The sequence below is a fragment of the Cuculus canorus genome, chromosome 1 (assembly GCF_017976375.1).
Source record: "Cuculus canorus isolate bCucCan1 chromosome 1, bCucCan1.pri, whole genome shotgun sequence".
In the NCBI taxonomy this organism is placed as follows: Eukaryota; Metazoa; Chordata; class Aves; order Cuculiformes; family Cuculidae; genus Cuculus; species Cuculus canorus.
The window spans coordinates 126,646,016-126,663,282 of record NC_071401.1 but is presented as its reverse complement, the minus strand read 5'-3'; the positions used below and the strand labels follow the sequence as shown (position 1 = coordinate 126,663,282).

Below are 17,267 nucleotides of genomic sequence, written 5' to 3'. Positions count from 1 at the left end.
TGCTAGCTGTCTCTGCCAGCAGGGTGTGCATTGTACACTAGAGAGTGCCAGAAGTGAGTCCCCCCCCTCTTCCCTGGGCATCATAGGTGGCCAACTTGGCTAGGCAAGTTCTCCTCCACCCTGCCCCTAGTAAGGCTATTTCCAGTGATGATGATTCTCTCTCCCTGTCCGTCCACTGCCCATTACCTGAGATCTCCAGGTTTCTCACTTTACAGATAAGTGATTCTCAGTTCCAGGCCCTGGACTGTTGCCAGTCATTCCCTGATGCAGCAGGCCAGCAAGAGGAAAACAGTTGCAGAGAAGCCATATTTGGGAGTGTGTGGATATGGACACAAACAAACACATGTGAATGCATATGCAGACACATCACTGGACACGCACTCTCTTGGATCCACACCTACGCACACACTCCTGTATAATCACAGTGTTCCATACACACTTATTCCATATGTGCACCCACAAACCACCTTGAACACTCTCCGTGTACACTCTCCTGTTGTGATTGCACACCATTATACACTCAGAGAAAGACAGCCACACAATTCCATAGCTGGACACACTGACTACGTGCACACACACATACACACACACGTATATACAGAGAGGCACAAGCCTTAGAGCTTATACATACAGTGCCTGCTGGGTGTATGTGACATGCCTAGCACATTGGGAGAGCGTCCTGCTCAGGTTAGGCTGTTGCCTGTGGGGGGTGAAGAGGGGCCCGGTGTAGCCATCTAGCCAAAGTTCCAGTCCCCATGGAGGAGAGGATCTTGACCCTGTGTCTCCTTTTCTTCCTTCTCTTCCTCCCCCTTCTCCTCCTCATCCTGATGCATCGCTGGTCAGAGGGCATATCTCCCGAGTGTGATAAGGGAACATCGTAAACCAGAAGGTTATCTCTTGCTGCCAATTACACGTGTGAAGAACTGAAGACACAAAACCCCTTCCCCAGGCACTCTCCCAGCCTCCAGCAACTAGGTGGCTTGATGTTCCTAGGTCAGCTGCAGTATCTATCTTTAAACCAGCTCCTCCTAGGAAGGAGAAGGTTGGGCAGAGGAAATCAATGGTGTCTCCACCACTGAGCTCTGTGAGATGTGCAAGGACTAGCTTCAGAAACTCCTCTGCTTTATACTCCTGGGAAGCTCTATCTCTGTCAGCCCACGGTCTCGCTGTGTTTCCCTTTCCCAGAATCTTGCATCATCGTGGATGGATGTATTTACTTTATCTGAGACCAGTGGTGATATGACTGACTGAAATACTTGAACTAGGAACATAGATTTCTACAAATGCAAGCTGCCATTGCTTGCCCATTATGACAGCTGCCCTCCGTTCACTGATCATCCTTCTTCCTGTGCCCCTGGAGATGCCAGCATTCTGCTGCACCATCACTATATTAAATGAGAGATTTGTTTGCAGCTGGAGATGTACCACCTGGAGTGTATTTTTTTGAAGACCCTGAAAAAAGTCTTACATTGGGTCTGCAGAATGTTCTGGAGCATTGAGCAGAAGAGGGTATTTACATGTCAGGTAGAGATTGACTACCTTAAAGAAAGGAAGAAAGGGTGGGAGGAGGTGTTCCATTTTCAACCTTATGCAAAGGAATTGATTCATCCTTCACAGTTCCCTTTGTGGGGTTGTTGTGAAGCAGTCTGGCTGCTCTGAGCTCCGAGTTGTTCATCACAAACAACCTTTCCCGGTGCCTGCCCTGCAGCATTGGTTGCCAACATATATATATCATCTTATCTTTGGAGGAACTTAGGCTACTGCCCTTCCACAAGGAAAGTGGAGGGAGAGGCCACCCTGGTCCCAGACTTCAGCACCTCTTCTCCCTCACGCCTCCCTCTTTGGACCATACTCGTTCTTTCTTCCTTCCTATACCAGTGTGTTGACTGTCCCAGTCAGTGCATCCACTGGGCCCCTCACAAGTGTTTACCCTCTTCTCCCACAATTCCCACCAGCTCCATGGCTTCCCAGGGAGGGGACAGGCCAGGAACGAGATGAACTTTTCTTCAACCACTTAAGCCAGAAAACTCTACAGAAGAAAATTTTTTTCTGTACAATTTTAATAGTTCAGTTGAGAGTATTAAAGTCATTATTTTCCTAAAAAAACTTGTTATTGTATTTGAGGCTGGGGTTTTTTCTCCTATGCGTCTCTAATAGAGAAAAGGGACACTGTCCCAAGCTCATTGACATCCCTATGCCACTTCATGCCTTTGGTGTATTTTACAGTGCAGTACTGCTGTCAAGAAGAATGGGGGTGTGTCTGGGTGAGTCTTTGTGGTACTCGCATAGGCTGCCGATTCTCCTTTAAAGTCTTGCCACAAAAGACAAAAGCATGCCTATCCTTTCTGGTGATGGGAAGAATGGGATAGAAAGTTGCTCCCTGTGGAAGGAAAGTGCTCTCTGCCCCTTTTCCCCATGCAGACCATTTCATGAACACCTTTGCTGAAACCAGTTCTGGATTTCTTAAAAAAAGGCCTGTGTTTTCCAACAGATTCCAGCGGGATCCCATCACACACGATTCCTAGATCAAGGCCCCATGATTTGTCTTATACGAGTGTCCTCAAGCCTTGCCTTGCTTGCTCCTAACGCCACCACACAGAAGAGCCCAGCTCTGTTTCAGTCATTGGGGCTGCACCCCACTCTCGCTGGACCTCTCTGGACTAGACCAACCTAATCTGGCCGCCCCCACCTCCCCTTCCCCTTGTCCCTTGGTCGGGATGAGATTGGTGTCCTTTCTGCATCTCCTGGGCCAAGAGGTGGACCCAAGGTCTCAGGTGTCAGCCACATGCCACTTACATCTTGGCCCTTCAAAACACTCTTGACCACAATCATGCCATGGACGACTCCTTTGCCCAGGGAAGACAAATGGATGTCACCCTTTTCCCAGTAGGAAAATGAGGCCAATCTATGCCTCTGCCCAGGGCCAATGTTGAGCTGTCAGCCCAAACCTCTGCCCATACAGGTCTGGCCTGGGAACTGATTTAATTAACTGAATTATTCCTGTAATCCCAAATGATAAAAACACTGAAACATCATTTAGAATTATTCCCAAACGATACATGACATTAAGCAGGTAATTGCAATGTGATTCAACCTATAGCTGGACTTCTATTTATCTCATAGTCCCAGCAGGAAATAATCCCCTAATCTCTGCCAAGAGAGAAGTCATAAACAATCCTGAAACAGAGACCACCCTAATTTTTTCCCCTGAGGAAGAGTCAGGGCTGCAAGTGGGCTGATTCAGAATTCCTGAACGTTATTGTGCAGTTTTGCATGGCAGATATAAGGGGGCAAATTTCCTGCCGACAGCCCCAGTTGCAACACAAAATGGCCCCTCAGGGAACCCAGGCATCCAGACTAACAGCCCCACAGCCCCAACCAGATGGACAACTCGTTGCCTTGGATCTCATCTAAAGAGATTTCTGGTGGGATTGGGAGAGAGCAAGACAAGAGCAAGTTTTCGACAAAGAATTTATAAATTCACAGAGAGATCAAATTAAACACTATTGTAGATTTGGAGTTGCTCTTGCTCTGTTTTGGTAATTTTTGCCATACTTAATTCTGTTACGGATCTTTCCCTTTTCCATAGGAAGCTTCTAATCCTTTTTTGTTTCTTAGGATGAAACGTGTTTATAAGAAAACTCTGCACCAATACCAGTTTAACGGCCAAGACAAGCCATGTTGCTCCCTTGGAGGATCCCTTGGTCTTGGACTAGTCCTATAACGCAATGGAAAATTTCCATCTGGACAGTGCCACTGTGTCTGCCAGTACTCCAAGGATCTCAAAAGAAATGAAGTATAAAGATTATTCCTCCTTAGTCTCTCATGCCATTTCAACATCTAAAAGCATATGGCTTCTGTTACAGTCACTTAAGGTGACCGCATGTCTTTCAGGAGCTACAGTGCTGAAGTTGGCAGCTGCTTAGAGAATTATTATTCATCAAACCCTTTAAACTCTGGCAAAATCAATGTCATAACAGAAGTTACCCCTCTTTCAGAGAAGCATTTTGGAAAATCTCATTAGTTTTGTTCACAGCATTTTGTACATACACATCACATCCGTAAACATCATTGTTATACCGAAGTTCTTCTATAGCGAAATGAGCATCTATTAAACATTCTAAAGCCAAATAGAAAAATGTAGTTCAGTACTTAGGCTGATATTATTATCCTTTGGATTGGGTGGGAGAAATGCTTTCACAGAAATACAGGGCTCATTCCCACATTTGAACAATTTCACTTGGGAGGTGGTGGCCAGCACAGAATAGTTTGGGGGCAGGGGTGTTTTGTTATCAAAAGAAATACATACTCTCTTACTGTCCATTACCAACAACACTCACCTTCTGGAAAAAATATGCCTTTTTAAGAATGACCCCATCAGTGTAGAGGAATCTCAAAGGGGCTGGAGGGTTGCCCTCAACAGGTGCTGTGTATAAGAACGAGATAGGCAAACACCTGCATATCTTCCAAAGATCAAGTATATTTTTAAATTGAAGGCTGCCTTCTGAAATAATTCAAAAGAGCTCTCTGTCTCAGGAAAGGTTTATGATTAACTGATACGTTATTTGTACTTTCTACCAGTGCCCATTAATGTTCCCATTTGGATCTTCAAATTTTCCACTGTGTACTTTTTGTCTGGAGAAAACCTTGGACAAGAGATAAGGCCATTTCCAAAAATGTATTTCTAGCAGCTCCACTCTTCCACTCTACCAGTCTGGGCTTGAGGCTGAGCCAAAATCATGAAGTTCTTCCTGTTTGTCACCTTTGTTGGCGTGGCTGGTGAGTATACTTTTTACTTCTGTTTTTGTAATTTGTGAGGAAGCTCATTTTCAGACAATACTTCCAAGGCAGTCCATTGTGGGAAAGTGAAGTAGAGTTTTGACTTGCAAAAGTTTTTAAGTCGAAGTACTGTAACTTCTTCTCGCTGCTATCTGTTCATAGTTGATTGCTCCATAAAATGGGGAAAGGACGCCTTCACCGGAGTTCTTAAACCCAGGAATACTGAAATGTGTCCATAGCTTCAAACAAAGACTGTCTCTTTCTTAAGGACTAGGAAGTATAAAGGTAATGCCTCTGGCCCAGGGAGTCCTAAAGCTGCTGCAAATTTCTGGGCTATGGGCGGGTGCTACTGCTACTGTGAGTTTTTATGGAAACAGAGATCACCAGTGAGGTGCTTCAGCCAGTCCCAGGGCCACAAGATTCCTTATGTCAGATGTTAACTTACGGCTCTTCTTATCTCCCAGTTGCCTTCCCCATCAACGATGATGATGACAAGATCGTGGGAGGCTACACCTGTGCAGAAAACTCTGTCCCTTACCAGGTGTCCCTGAATTCTGGGTATCACTTCTGTGGAGGTTCCCTCATCAACAGCCAGTGGGTCCTGTCAGCTGCTCACTGCTACAAGTAGTAAGTTGAAAAACCTAGGCTCTCCTGTAACCTACTTCTTTCTTCCACTTTGCTTCTAGCAGGAATTCTGAGCTGTGAGATCCAAATATGTAAGCGACTGCATCCTGACGGGAGACAACCAGGGAATGGGTGGCTCATTCAGGAAGCGAGGCTGAGGCATCACGAAAGGTTTTCCACCTCTGCAAAAGTTTCTGCGAATGCAGAGCACTTTCTGAAATGACAATGTGATCCTCTAGCAATGAGTTATGAGTTGCAGTTCCCCACAAGAGTCATTAATCTTGCTAAAACTTGGTCACTGGAGAACAGGAAGAGGAATGACGTCAGGGTGATAGCAGTTTGTCCCTTTCCAGGAAGTTTCTATAAAGCATTGTTATATATTTAACTTCTCAATCTCAACAAAATAAACCTGCAGAAACTCACCACCTGTACTGGGAGCAGGTAGGATCTCACAGGGTGGATCCCCAGGACTTCTTGCAGGACAAGAAAGATAACCTGCATGAAAACAGCTGCTACGAGAGTGATATTGAAGAGAATGCACACAATGAGGCGGGGGGGGGTTCCTCATAGCCCATCAGGAGCAATAAAGTGTATGCCATTCCTTCTTTTTTCCAGCCGCATCCAAGTGCAGCTCGGGAAACACAACCTGGCGCTTACAGAATCCACCGAGCAGTTTATCAGTTCAGCTAAAGTCATCCGCTACCCTGGCTATGACTCTGCAACACTGGACAATGACATTATGCTCATCAAGCTTGCCCAACCAGCCCAGCTCACCCGAGCCGTCCAAACGGTTTCTCTGCCTACCAGCTGTGTGGACGCAGGCACCACATGCCTCATCTCTGGATGGGGCAACACACTCGGCAATGGCTGTGAGTACTCTGTGGGAATGTACGGCACCATGAGGGCCCAGGAGACACTCTAAGATCTCACAATGAACTGCAATCGGTATAGGGCAAGGCACAGAGAAGTGCTGTGGGATAGGCTTTTTTGAGCGACCAGGCTGTGAAGGGCAGTGAACGTCTTCTTTGGGCTCTGAAATGAACTCAAGATGTCACCAACTATCTCTACTTTCTTATAGATCTATATCCAGACACCCTGCAGTGCCTGGAGGCTCCTGTGCTCTCCTCAAGTGAGTGCAGCAATGCTTACCCTGGGCTAATTACCGACAACATGATCTGCGTAGGATTCCTCGAGGGAGGGAAAGACTCCTGCCAGGTAAAACTGCTGCCTCTCTTTTCCCATGTGTTTTTCTCCTGCCTTTTGCTAGTAGAAGGGGCCACCCTATTAGAGAATCTGGTGTACTCACTGTGCTGGCAGGTATGAATGCCGGGGTTTCGGTTTGGGTTTTCTTTTTTGTGTGGAACAACAGGAGAGATTTAGGGTGAAAGTTTCTTATTCGGTGAAGCTACGGGTTGTTGCACCCTGTTAATCATCGTCCCCTGCCATTGTTCTCCTGCCTCTCTGCCCTAATCCTCCACAAGCAGACCATGCCACCTCCTGTACCTTCGGCTATTGAAAATGAAGGAGTGCTGCACCAGAGAGGCAATATTGATCGTGGGGACTTTAGAGCTTAAAACACAAATGTTAGTTTTGGACTTGCCAAAAATGAAAGAGCCAGTGTGCCAGGATCCAGGCGGGGTGGGAAATGGGCACACCTGGCGATTGCTCTGGATTTCCCATGTGAAACATGGAAATATTTCTCCATGGAAACATTTGGCAAAATAACACACATATACTAAGGCGTCTGCTGAGAACTGCAGCTGTCAAACCCAGGCAGCTTACTCATTTCATTCTTAGCTGTGGTGCCTGTGGAGCTAAGGTAAGGTACAGTAGCATCAGGTGTAGAATGGTAATCAGAAATGGATTCTGTAGAACTTCTGTGTAGAAAAACCCCAATGGAGCTCCCTCGAATTGTCAGTGATTTCCGGCATCTCTGACTCCTCACTTGTGCTGCTGCCCTTTTCTGAATATCTGTATCCTTTATGTGCACAGGGGGATTCCGGCGGTCCAGTAGTCTGCAATGGGCAGCTCCAGGGCATTGTTTCTTGGGGTATTGGATGTGCAAAGGAAGGATATCCTGGAGTTTACACTAAGGTTTGCAATTTTGTCTCCTGGATTGAAGAAACCATGGCTTCCAACTGAAACACTCTTGCTCTACGTCACCTACTTTTTCTCCTCATTATTTTCTTCTCTTTTGGGATTGAACATACAAAAATTATTAAAAAATAAAGACTTTTAGGCACCCCTTCTTTGTGCAGCATTTCTTTGGGTACTTCCATACGCTATGATATAAAGCACAGGGGCAGGGAGTGTCACTCAGGGAAAAATATTTAATATTTGCAGTGTTTCTCATCCAGCAAGATCTTAGAACATTTTGCCCTCTTTGGAAGTCTGTCAATCAGTTACAGGCACCCAATTCCAGTGCAGAATACCTTTTCTGTTCATCAGCATGTATTGGCTACTACAGAACTGCCTAAAACATCTGAGAGAACATGCTGAAACATGCAGGCCGGTATTACTCCTACTGTATAAAAAACAAGCAGGCAGCAACAAAAATGATCGCTGTGCCCCCTGCTGCCACCCCCAACAATATGCCTGAACATTTCCTAGTGGAACCTCCCTGAAAGTCCACTTGGGAAACAAAACCATCTCTTGCTAAGATTTGTTCTCTTCCTCTCCCAGTGCCACTGGGGCTGCTCTCTATACCATTTTGCTCAGTTAACTGGTCAGAATGGGCTTGCTTAGTTTTTTTGGAGGAGTCAAAATGACAGAGAGGATCCAGGTTCTGTCTTTAACTCCTAGCCCCAACTGGTGTTGTAACTGAAAATCTAGGAAAAGGCTGCCAAATTTGTCCATAGGCAGTGTAACTGTCTCTGAAAAAAAAAAAGGGGAGGGGAAATAGAGAGATTTATACTTGGCTTCCCTAGATACTTTGTCACTGAGACATTTCTCAGGAGAGTAATAGGTGCCTGAGTCACTGAGACACGCACGATACCCAAACAGGATCAGACCACAGCTTTGTGTCCCATTGCTTTGGGAGCACTTGTTGAATGACAACAAACAGGAGGAGTTGGAAGCCACCATGCTGCTAGAAAGCTATGATCTGAGTGCTGTTCTTGAAACTTGGAGGGGCAAATCCATTGACTGCAGTGTGGCTGTTAATGGCTACAGGATGTGCAAAAAGGACAAACTGGGAAGAGAGGAATGCAGAAGTTTCCCTCTATATCAGAGAATGGATAGAGTGTGAAGAGCTGTCTCTGAAGAACAGCCCTGAACAGGTCGAAAGCTTATGGGTGAGCATAAAAGACAGAGGCAACAAAAGCAACTTTGTGGGTGGTTTCTCCTACTGGCCACCTGATCAAGGAGAGCCTACCGATAAAGCCTTCTTCTCCAGCTACAGAATGCTTCATGCTCACAAGCTCTTATCATTCTGGGGGACTCCAACCACCCTGACATATGCTCGAATAGCAGCAGGGCAAGCTGTAGGCAATCCAGGAGACTCCAAGAGTGCGCTGGAGATAATTTCTTAACCCATGTAATAGACAGTCCTACCCAAGGAGATGCAATACTGGTGGATGGGCACCAATGCAATTGAATTTATAGGTAACATCAAGATCAGAGGCAGCCTGGGCTGTGGTAACCATGCACTGGTGGAGTTCAAGGTCCTGAGGGTTATGGGACAGGTGAAGAGTATAGTCAGGACCCCAAATTCCAGGAAAGCAGACTTCCAGCTCTTCATAGAATCAGTCGGTAAGACCCTCTGAGATACCGTTCTCAGGGACATGGGAGCAGAGCAGAGATGGCAAATATCTAAGGATACTCTCCATTAAGCGCAAGAGCACGCAGTCTTTTCAGGTGTAGGAAATCAGGCAGGGACAGGAAGAGAGCAGCATGGCTGAGTTGAGATCTCTGGTCAAACTCAAGAGCAAAAGGCAACTGCACAGGCAGGACAAGCAGGGACAGGGAACCCGGGAACAGTATATGGACGCTGCCCGGTTGTGTAGGGATGGGGTGAGGAAGGCCAAGGCCCAGCTGGAGCAGAACTTGGCAAGTGAAGCAGAGACTAACAAGGAGGGCTTCTACAGGTACGTCAACCAGAAAAGGAAGGTTAAAGAAAGTGTACCCCAACTGAAGTCAAAAGATGTCCATTGATGTCAATACAAGTTTTTTGAAGTCAAAACAATTCCACTCAATCAAAACAAGTCATCTGAATTCAATCTGAGTTTATTGAAATCAAACCAAGTCCACAGAATTCAAAGCAAATTCGGTGGCCTCAAAAGAAAGCTATTGATACCAAAAAAATTCAAAACAAACACATTGAAGTAAAAACATGTCAGTTTAAGTCAAAATTAATCCATTCAAGTCCACTGAAGTCTAAACAAGTTTTTGAAATACACTGAAATTAAAAAGATACCCATTGAAGAGAAATTTCTTAAATTCAGAGCAAGTGCACTGAAATCAAAACCATTCCATTAAAGTGAAAACAATTCTTTGAAGTAAAAAGAAGTCAATAAAGTAAAAAAAAAAATCTGTTGAAGTGAATACAAGCCCATTTAAGCAAAATAAATCTCTCAAAATCAAAACGAGTCCATGGAAAAAAAAAAGTCCATTGAACCCAAAACGTATTTATTAAAGGCAGAATAAGTCCACTGATGTCAACACAGATTAGACTTGGTGTTGATTGACTTCAGTGGATTTTTTTTCCTCAATGAAGTCCTTCAGTCTTCAGAGGATTTGTTTTGAATTCAGTGGACTTTATTTAGATTTCAGTGTATTTGTTTTGTCTTCAATGGACTGGCTGCACTTCAGTATTTTCACATCACTGGACTTGTTCTGACTTCACTGGATTTGTTTTGACTTCATCAGATTAGTTTTGAATTCATTAGACTAGTTTTGACTTCAGAGGACTTGTTTTGAATTTATCAGATTAGTTTTGAATCCATTATAATAGTTTTGTCTTCAGTGGATTTCAATGGCCTACTTTTCACTAAAGAGGAGCTGTTGTGACTTCCATTTAAAATGTAATCAATTAGATTTCACTTCAATTGACTTCAGTGGATTTGTTTTGAACTCAGTGAAGTTGCTTAGACTTCAGAGGGCTTGTTATGAATTCACTGGACTTACCTTGATCTCAGTGTATTTGTTTTGTCTTCCACAGACTGGTTTTGACTTCACTGGCACTATTCTCACAACAATGGTCTTGTTTGGACTTCAGTAAAGTTAGTTTTGCTTCATTGGAGTTATTTTTACTCCAAAGGCTATGTTTTGACTTCAGTAGATTTCTTTTGAGCTCAATGGACTTGTTTTGCCTTCAAACGGCTTGTTTTGCCTTCGGACGACTTGTTTCTACTTAAGAGGGCTTGTTTGGAATTCAATGCACTTCTTTGAACTCAATGAACCTTTCTTAATTTCAATGGATTTTTTCTTATTTCAGTGGACTGGATTTGATTTGATGGTGGTGTTTTGACTTGAGAGGATTCCTTTTGAGTTCAAAGAAGGGGTTTTTTTACTACAGTGGGCTTGTTTTTACTTTAGTGGAGTTGTTTTGAGTTCAACTGACTTGTTTTGATTTCAATGAAGTTATTTGGACTTCAGAACACTTATTTTGAATTTAAAGGGTTTTTGAATTCTTCAGATTAGTTCTGATTTCAATTGATTTTTTTTGGACTTTGGTGGACTTGTTTTTCACTGGAGTTATTTTGACTCCATCAGATTAGTTTGAATTCATTAAACTAGTTTGGACTTCAGTGGATTTCAGTGGCTATACTACTAAGGCTAATGATTGCCTTTGGAGTTGCTTAAGCCAGCATGTGCAGCTTCCTGTTTGTGAATGGCCCAAGCATGTTACACGTGAAAGTGATACCTAGATGTAAAACAACAAGACAGCTGTTCCAGACACACACATCCCTGTACGTTCAGCAAATGTCTTTTATCAAAACTTCTGAAGGAAAGAGATTCAGCTCAGCAGCGAGAGACAGTGATCAGATTAGGAATTTTTATTTACTTCAAGTACATAATATTTGTATAAAGTAATAAATCCTGGTTTAGTCTCTGGAGAACAAGATGTCTAGACACAAAGCGAGGCCACAGAGACCGCGTGGCACTGCCTGTGGGCCATGCCTCAGACACCTGCCCCAGATGGAGTTCGCCTCCATCTGCATTTCAACTGTAACAAGAACGGAACCAAAGACAGGATTGAGATGGAGCAGTTACACAAAAGCAACTGCTCCCTCTCTTCTCTGCCTGTCAGGAGAGTAGAGAGGGAGGAGATCTCCCTCCTACTATCACATGGATGCCTATCAGAGGTGGAATCTACCTGATAAGTTGGGAGACTTCAGCATTGTCAGTGGCTGATCTCTGGGCTTCACTCCTATGCTGCGGTATTTGTGTACTGGGTTTGTCTTGGGAACCTGTGAAAAAAAAGAAATCAAAGCCAAAATGAAATAAACGGTTGCAGGAGAGCCATTGGTGCAATGTAGGCAGGTGTCTGTCTGTAAGACTACGTGCTGCCTCGGGCACTGGAGCAAGCCACCAGGAACACACAGGCATGCTTCAAGGCTGTGGATTTTACAAAGATCATTCTGCTCCCATTACTACATGCGTAGAGCTCCAAAACCCAAACATGTCAGCAGAGCTGCTCTTTCGTTTGTGGGAGTGGTTTTGTTTGTTGTTTTGGGGGTTGTTTCTTTTTTTTTAAGACCAATTGTAAAGTTAATGAGGAGTCAGTTTGCAACAGGGAAATGCAAAAAGACAGTCTTAATGCAACTCAACATTGACACCGCCTCATATAGTATGTTCTCACATCCCTTTGGGTTACTCTGCAGGCCATGTTCAGAAATAGCTCACTTATCATTTCTCATCCTGGCGTATCAACTTCTTCCCTTTCCTGCTGCTCTTCTCACTGTTTGACCTGCTCTCGGTGCATCTTCCTTATGGCTTCTCTATCTGCCAACAGTTTCTCAAATTCTTGTGGCTCTTTAGCTACATTTTTTTTTTTTTTTTTTTTTGTTCTCAGTGCAAGGCTTTCAGGAACTTTGGCACTGGAAAGGTTCTCTAAGTTTAGAAATAGGAGGAGATAACACTGGTGCACTCTGGCAAAGCAGAGCACTACTAATGTCAAATGGAAGCCTCCCTCTGGAGTACTTCACCTTGCATGGGTAGTTAGTAGATACTTCCAGGCTTCAGGAAAAGAGAAAACCAAACATGAGCAGTGTTAACACAGATGTTACCCCATCACAGATGTTTGCATGGGAGAAGCAAGCACGCAATTGTTAGTGCGGACAAGTTTTTGGCTGGTTCTGGACCCTAATAAGCTTAGTCTGCCCTAAGCTATGTATGCCTTCACCTCCTTAGAAAGGGGAGAAATACCATCTCTCTCTACAGGAAGCTTCCTGCATCCTATTGACCCTTATCCCAAGCCTTCACACACCAATCAATATAGCTACCACCTTAGTGCAGGACAGGGGAACTGCGCAGAGATGAAAACTCACCCAATCCCTGGTGACACAAGCAATTCCCTAGCAGCTCATGTAAGTGCAAGGCAGTATTGGCTGTGCTGATAAAGAAGAGGCAACGGCCAGTCTAAACGTCATTTAGTAGCATCAGTTCCGAGTTATTAGCCAAGTCTATGGAACTCCACCTGAAAAGAGCTTAATTTCCTTTTGAGGGACAAAATGCTCCTGGCAACACCACCATGCTGGGATGAGCTTTAAACCTTCCTGCTTTTCCAAGTCTTGTTTACAGTGCAAAAGAAGAGAGCCCATTAAGTGCCAGGCATAACAAAAAGACCATATCCCCCTGCCCCAACTTCACCACTCCCAACACTGGAAAAGCCAGGCTGACAAATTGTCAAAAATTGTTCATTGAGAAAATCACATCAAAGTCAGAAAGTTGTGTCCCATGTTGCCTGCCTGTTACTTTTGTCAAACATAGCCTCAAAAAAACTTCACATGTCCACTGTAGGCTTCCCAAGAGAAAAGTGGTCTGTTATTTATACGTCAATAAATCCCCAGGCACAGAGATGGTAAGCAAAGAGATCCAGCTGCGCACAGCTCCTGCTCAGAAAATACCCCACAGCTCTTCATGCCATTGTGGTAAATACCATCAATGACCACAAAAGGGGAAGGAAAACCTCAAATGTACCAGTCCTTAACCCACAGCACAAGTCTCATGCCAAGAACAGGATAGTTTATTGTTCAAACTCAAGCAGAACATAGAACTCAAGCGGGACACTTTCTGAAAACAATCACAACTATATGCGCCGATTTAAGTTCGGCCATACCCCTTCACTTTTTCATCCTACCAGCTGATTCCAGCTCTATAGTATGGCAGCTCACTGTTCAGCCAACTGCAGATGGAACGACTCAGGCCAAGTTAGGGTTTTGACCTCCTTTTCTGGCAGCTTCACATGGTCAAAGAAAGGCAGAGGTAGAGCTTTGAACTTGGGCACCTGAAGGAAACAACTGGAAATAGTTCTTGCCTTTTCCTCAAAAGCAGGGAGAAGCTTTGGGAGTTTAACAGACAACAGCATGACGCAAGTTCTGCCACACCCATTCTGCACTAGAACCCAAGGCAGCTTTGAGTTCTTAACTTCTCCTTTGGCAATTCTTCCAGCGTTTTCTCTTTCTGTATTTGCTGTACTCTGCCATGGGCATCAAAAGAGAAGTGGCAAATTTCCACATGCCTCTGCTCTGGCATTTTTGTTTGAAAGGCACTGCATAGTGTGGCACAGGCTTAGCTTTGATCACAGGGATCACCTCATTTTCCGAAAGGGATATTCGTATTAGGATCTGACACGGCACCAGTGTTTTTGATTTTTTGCAGAAAGGCTACAACTCCTCCCGAACAAAGGCATGAGTTCTCAAGTTCCTTTCATAAGGGGCACAACAGCAGTAAGTACTCTGGACGCTGCAAAAATTAGGAATCCAAGTGCCACCAATTTGCAAGCATGATGGACTGCAGGCAAGTTCTTCCTCTACCCAAACCACAACCTGTTCTGGTACTCATCCAAATTAGACTGTAATTCTTTAATGTCCTCTTCACCAGAGGTAAAGGAGGAAGGACAGGATGCATGCTGAATCCTGCTCCCCACTGTAATGCTCCTTTAGACAACAAACATCGTCCGCCTGTTATACCGAACCCCAACATCAGTGTCAGCTAAATCATTCTCCCCTCTCTTCCTCTGCATGCTTTCTAGAGACAGATGCAGGGACAGCCTTTGCTACATTTTCCCATCATGTCATTCCCAGCCTTTGGACACAACACTTGACAAGCAATGCAGTTTTTTATTCTACCGCTGACTGGCACAGCTTCCGAAGCTTTACCACCATGGACATTTACAGGCTCAAAACTATCAAAAAGATCAAGTCTGGAAGGTTTTCTTTGTACCTATAGGTGCTAGAATTCTATGTTGCTAAAGGAAGTAAAGTACAAAGCTTTTCCAGAGAGCGACAGATTTGCGCTGCCCCCCACACTATATTTTAGTAAATTAAACCTCTAAACAATACTTTTTTCCAAAGTTTAAGTGCTTGCCAAACTGTGCTAAGAAAGCAAGTGACTGATAGAATGAACTCTTGGATGTGTTAAACACTAAAAATAAGTGGTTTCTGCAGCTGGCCTTCACTGTAAAGTGCTTGCATCACATGAAGCTTTGCCCCTCTGAGGCTGCACACTGAACATGCCAAAAACTAAAGCAAAAGATGCATGCTCCGATACTACCCAGAAATACAGGCTACCCCCAGGGAGTCCCATCTCCCGCTCCATTACCTTGGTTGCTCACCTGCTCAGCTTCTATCACCTTGTGCTGCCACGTCAAGGCTTGCACACCACCTGTAATACACAAACAGCAAGGGAGGCTTGTAACTTTACGGACTATAAAGACAACTGAACTAAAACCACCACTTCACGTAACTCAGCATTGCTCTCCTCGCCTGAGTCAGCTCCGGTGCCAGTATTTCACTTTGCTCATTGCTCTGTACCTTCAAAGTGAAAAAAACCCCAAACCCCGTTATCGAGTCATATAGCCACCAGACAACTTCCCACCTACACCACAGCCAAGCCACCTTGCTATGGCACTCTGCCTGCCACTGTATCATCACCCTTTGGCACACAGTTGATTCCTCTGCATCTGGAAAAAAACCCCACATTATCAAAGAAGTCACCCTGATGCCATGTGACAACTTAAGAATTCCAAATCTCTTGCTTCCATTTTGGAATATCATCTCCATTTCACACTACATTCAGACAGAAAAAGAAATTAAAACACAACCACACTCAAAGGGTGCCCCACACATAACAGAGCTAACATCCTTGGCATTCAAACTGCTCTATTACCACTGAAGTGGCTTCTCTCAGGCAGACTTCATCATCCCTTCTGTGGCTGCATAACCAAGCACAACATTCTCTCCTTGCCTGCTGAATCTATGGCTACTTGTTCTGCAATGTACTGTATGACCCTAGACTACAAGGTCTGGGCATATCGGCATATCAACCACAGACTCTTGCTGTTATACTTCTGCTCCCTCTTATTTGCTTCTATGCCTCAGTCAGAGCATCTCCAACCACACACAAATACACACAGACCAAGACTGCACACAAGACCAATGACATGAACCAGAGAAAAAAGAGAACTCTAAGAAGAATGGCTTTCAGACCAGAGATGCCATTAGGCAAGACTACATAGGGGGCTACGAGGAAGAATCTATGCCAGCACTGGAAAAATGAAAGACAGTGGCCCATTACAAAGAGATATGGCCACAACTGAGAGGGCACACATGCAAGATGCCCTGCTTAAAGACCTAAAGATGAAGAGGATGCACTGAGGAAGTACCAGAACAGGGATCCAAGAAAATGGATGACTAATGATAGGGGATGCCGACATTGACTGCAATGCTGCCGCAGTATATGACTGACCAGAAACTTCCAAAACGCAAAACCGATCCATGCTTTGAAATTGCAGTGCAAGAAAAAGGGTGCCTGATTGACACTGCACCAATGAGTACAGGCATTATAGACCCTAGAGATGATGCCCAAGGCATGTGTTGCATGCCTTGAGTGCAAACAGGACATCAAGACCTGAGAAACATCCAAGACAAAGCAAACAGTACATAAAGCACACAAGAACACAGACACAGGCTAGAACTGCCCTGTCTGGTACATGCTAGCTTTGGCCTGAAAAGTAACCCCCTCCACATTTACCTGCCCAAAGGGGATTCTTCCTGTACAGCCCTCTCCCTACGCTACCTTTAAAACCCCTCCCCGTCATTCCCAACCTTCTCTCCTCTTCCCAGCCCTTGTCCCTCAACTTAGCTTTCAGAAGGCAAAGAGCCTGAAGCCACCCTCGGAAGAAAAAGCTCAAACTGCATCACCTAACCTGAACTATCCTACGGTCACCTCCTTCCTCTTCAACATCCACAATAAAAGCAAACAGAAAAACAAACATAGTACCAACAGTCAGCATCACACTGCTCTGTGCCAACATCTTGTACTACAGCACCACCACTCCCCACTGCAAAACTGCCAAAGCATTCTGCTCACCTGCTCCATGCTGACGCAAATGTCAGACACTGCAGCTGTCATCACCTGGGGCACCTAAAACAGGAGAGAAAATTAATGTTGCACATATGCAACTACCCAGCTTACCTCAAAGACTTTCCATCCCAAAAGCAGTCCGCATGGCACCCGCAAAACCAAAGATAAATGCTCAGCTGAGTTGCTGTGTAGTACTTCGCTCTTAGACACCAATTTTGACAACCTCCTCACCTTCTCAGACTGCTTGTGGGCTTCATCCCTCTGAGGCTGCATGTGGCACCTGCAGAAAAGAAAAAGATGTGGCTCAGATACTACCCCAATCACAAGCCACCTCC

The 17,267-nt window shown here is 44.7% G+C and overlaps 1 protein-coding gene across 2 annotated transcripts; it reads left to right on the top strand.

Moving 5' to 3' along the window:
- Positions 1-4,739: 4,739 nt before the first annotated feature.
- On the top strand, positions 4,740-7,570 carry LOC128853265 (trypsin I-P1-like). Of its 2 annotated transcripts, XM_054076717.1 has the most exons (5): positions 4,740-4,779; positions 5,244-5,406; positions 6,019-6,272; positions 6,482-6,618; positions 7,396-7,570. In XM_054076717.1, the coding sequence occupies exons 1-5, from the start codon at positions 4,740-4,742 to the stop codon at positions 7,543-7,545; spliced, it is 744 nt and encodes a 247-aa protein (XP_053932692.1). In that variant the 3' UTR covers positions 7,546-7,570. The 2 variants fall into 2 exon arrangements, with proteins under 2 accessions (XP_053932692.1, XP_053932701.1); XM_054076726.1 differs by lacking the exons at positions 4,740-4,779; positions 5,244-5,406 and adding an exon at positions 5,741-5,844.
- The last annotated feature ends 9,697 nt before the right edge of the window (positions 7,571-17,267 follow it).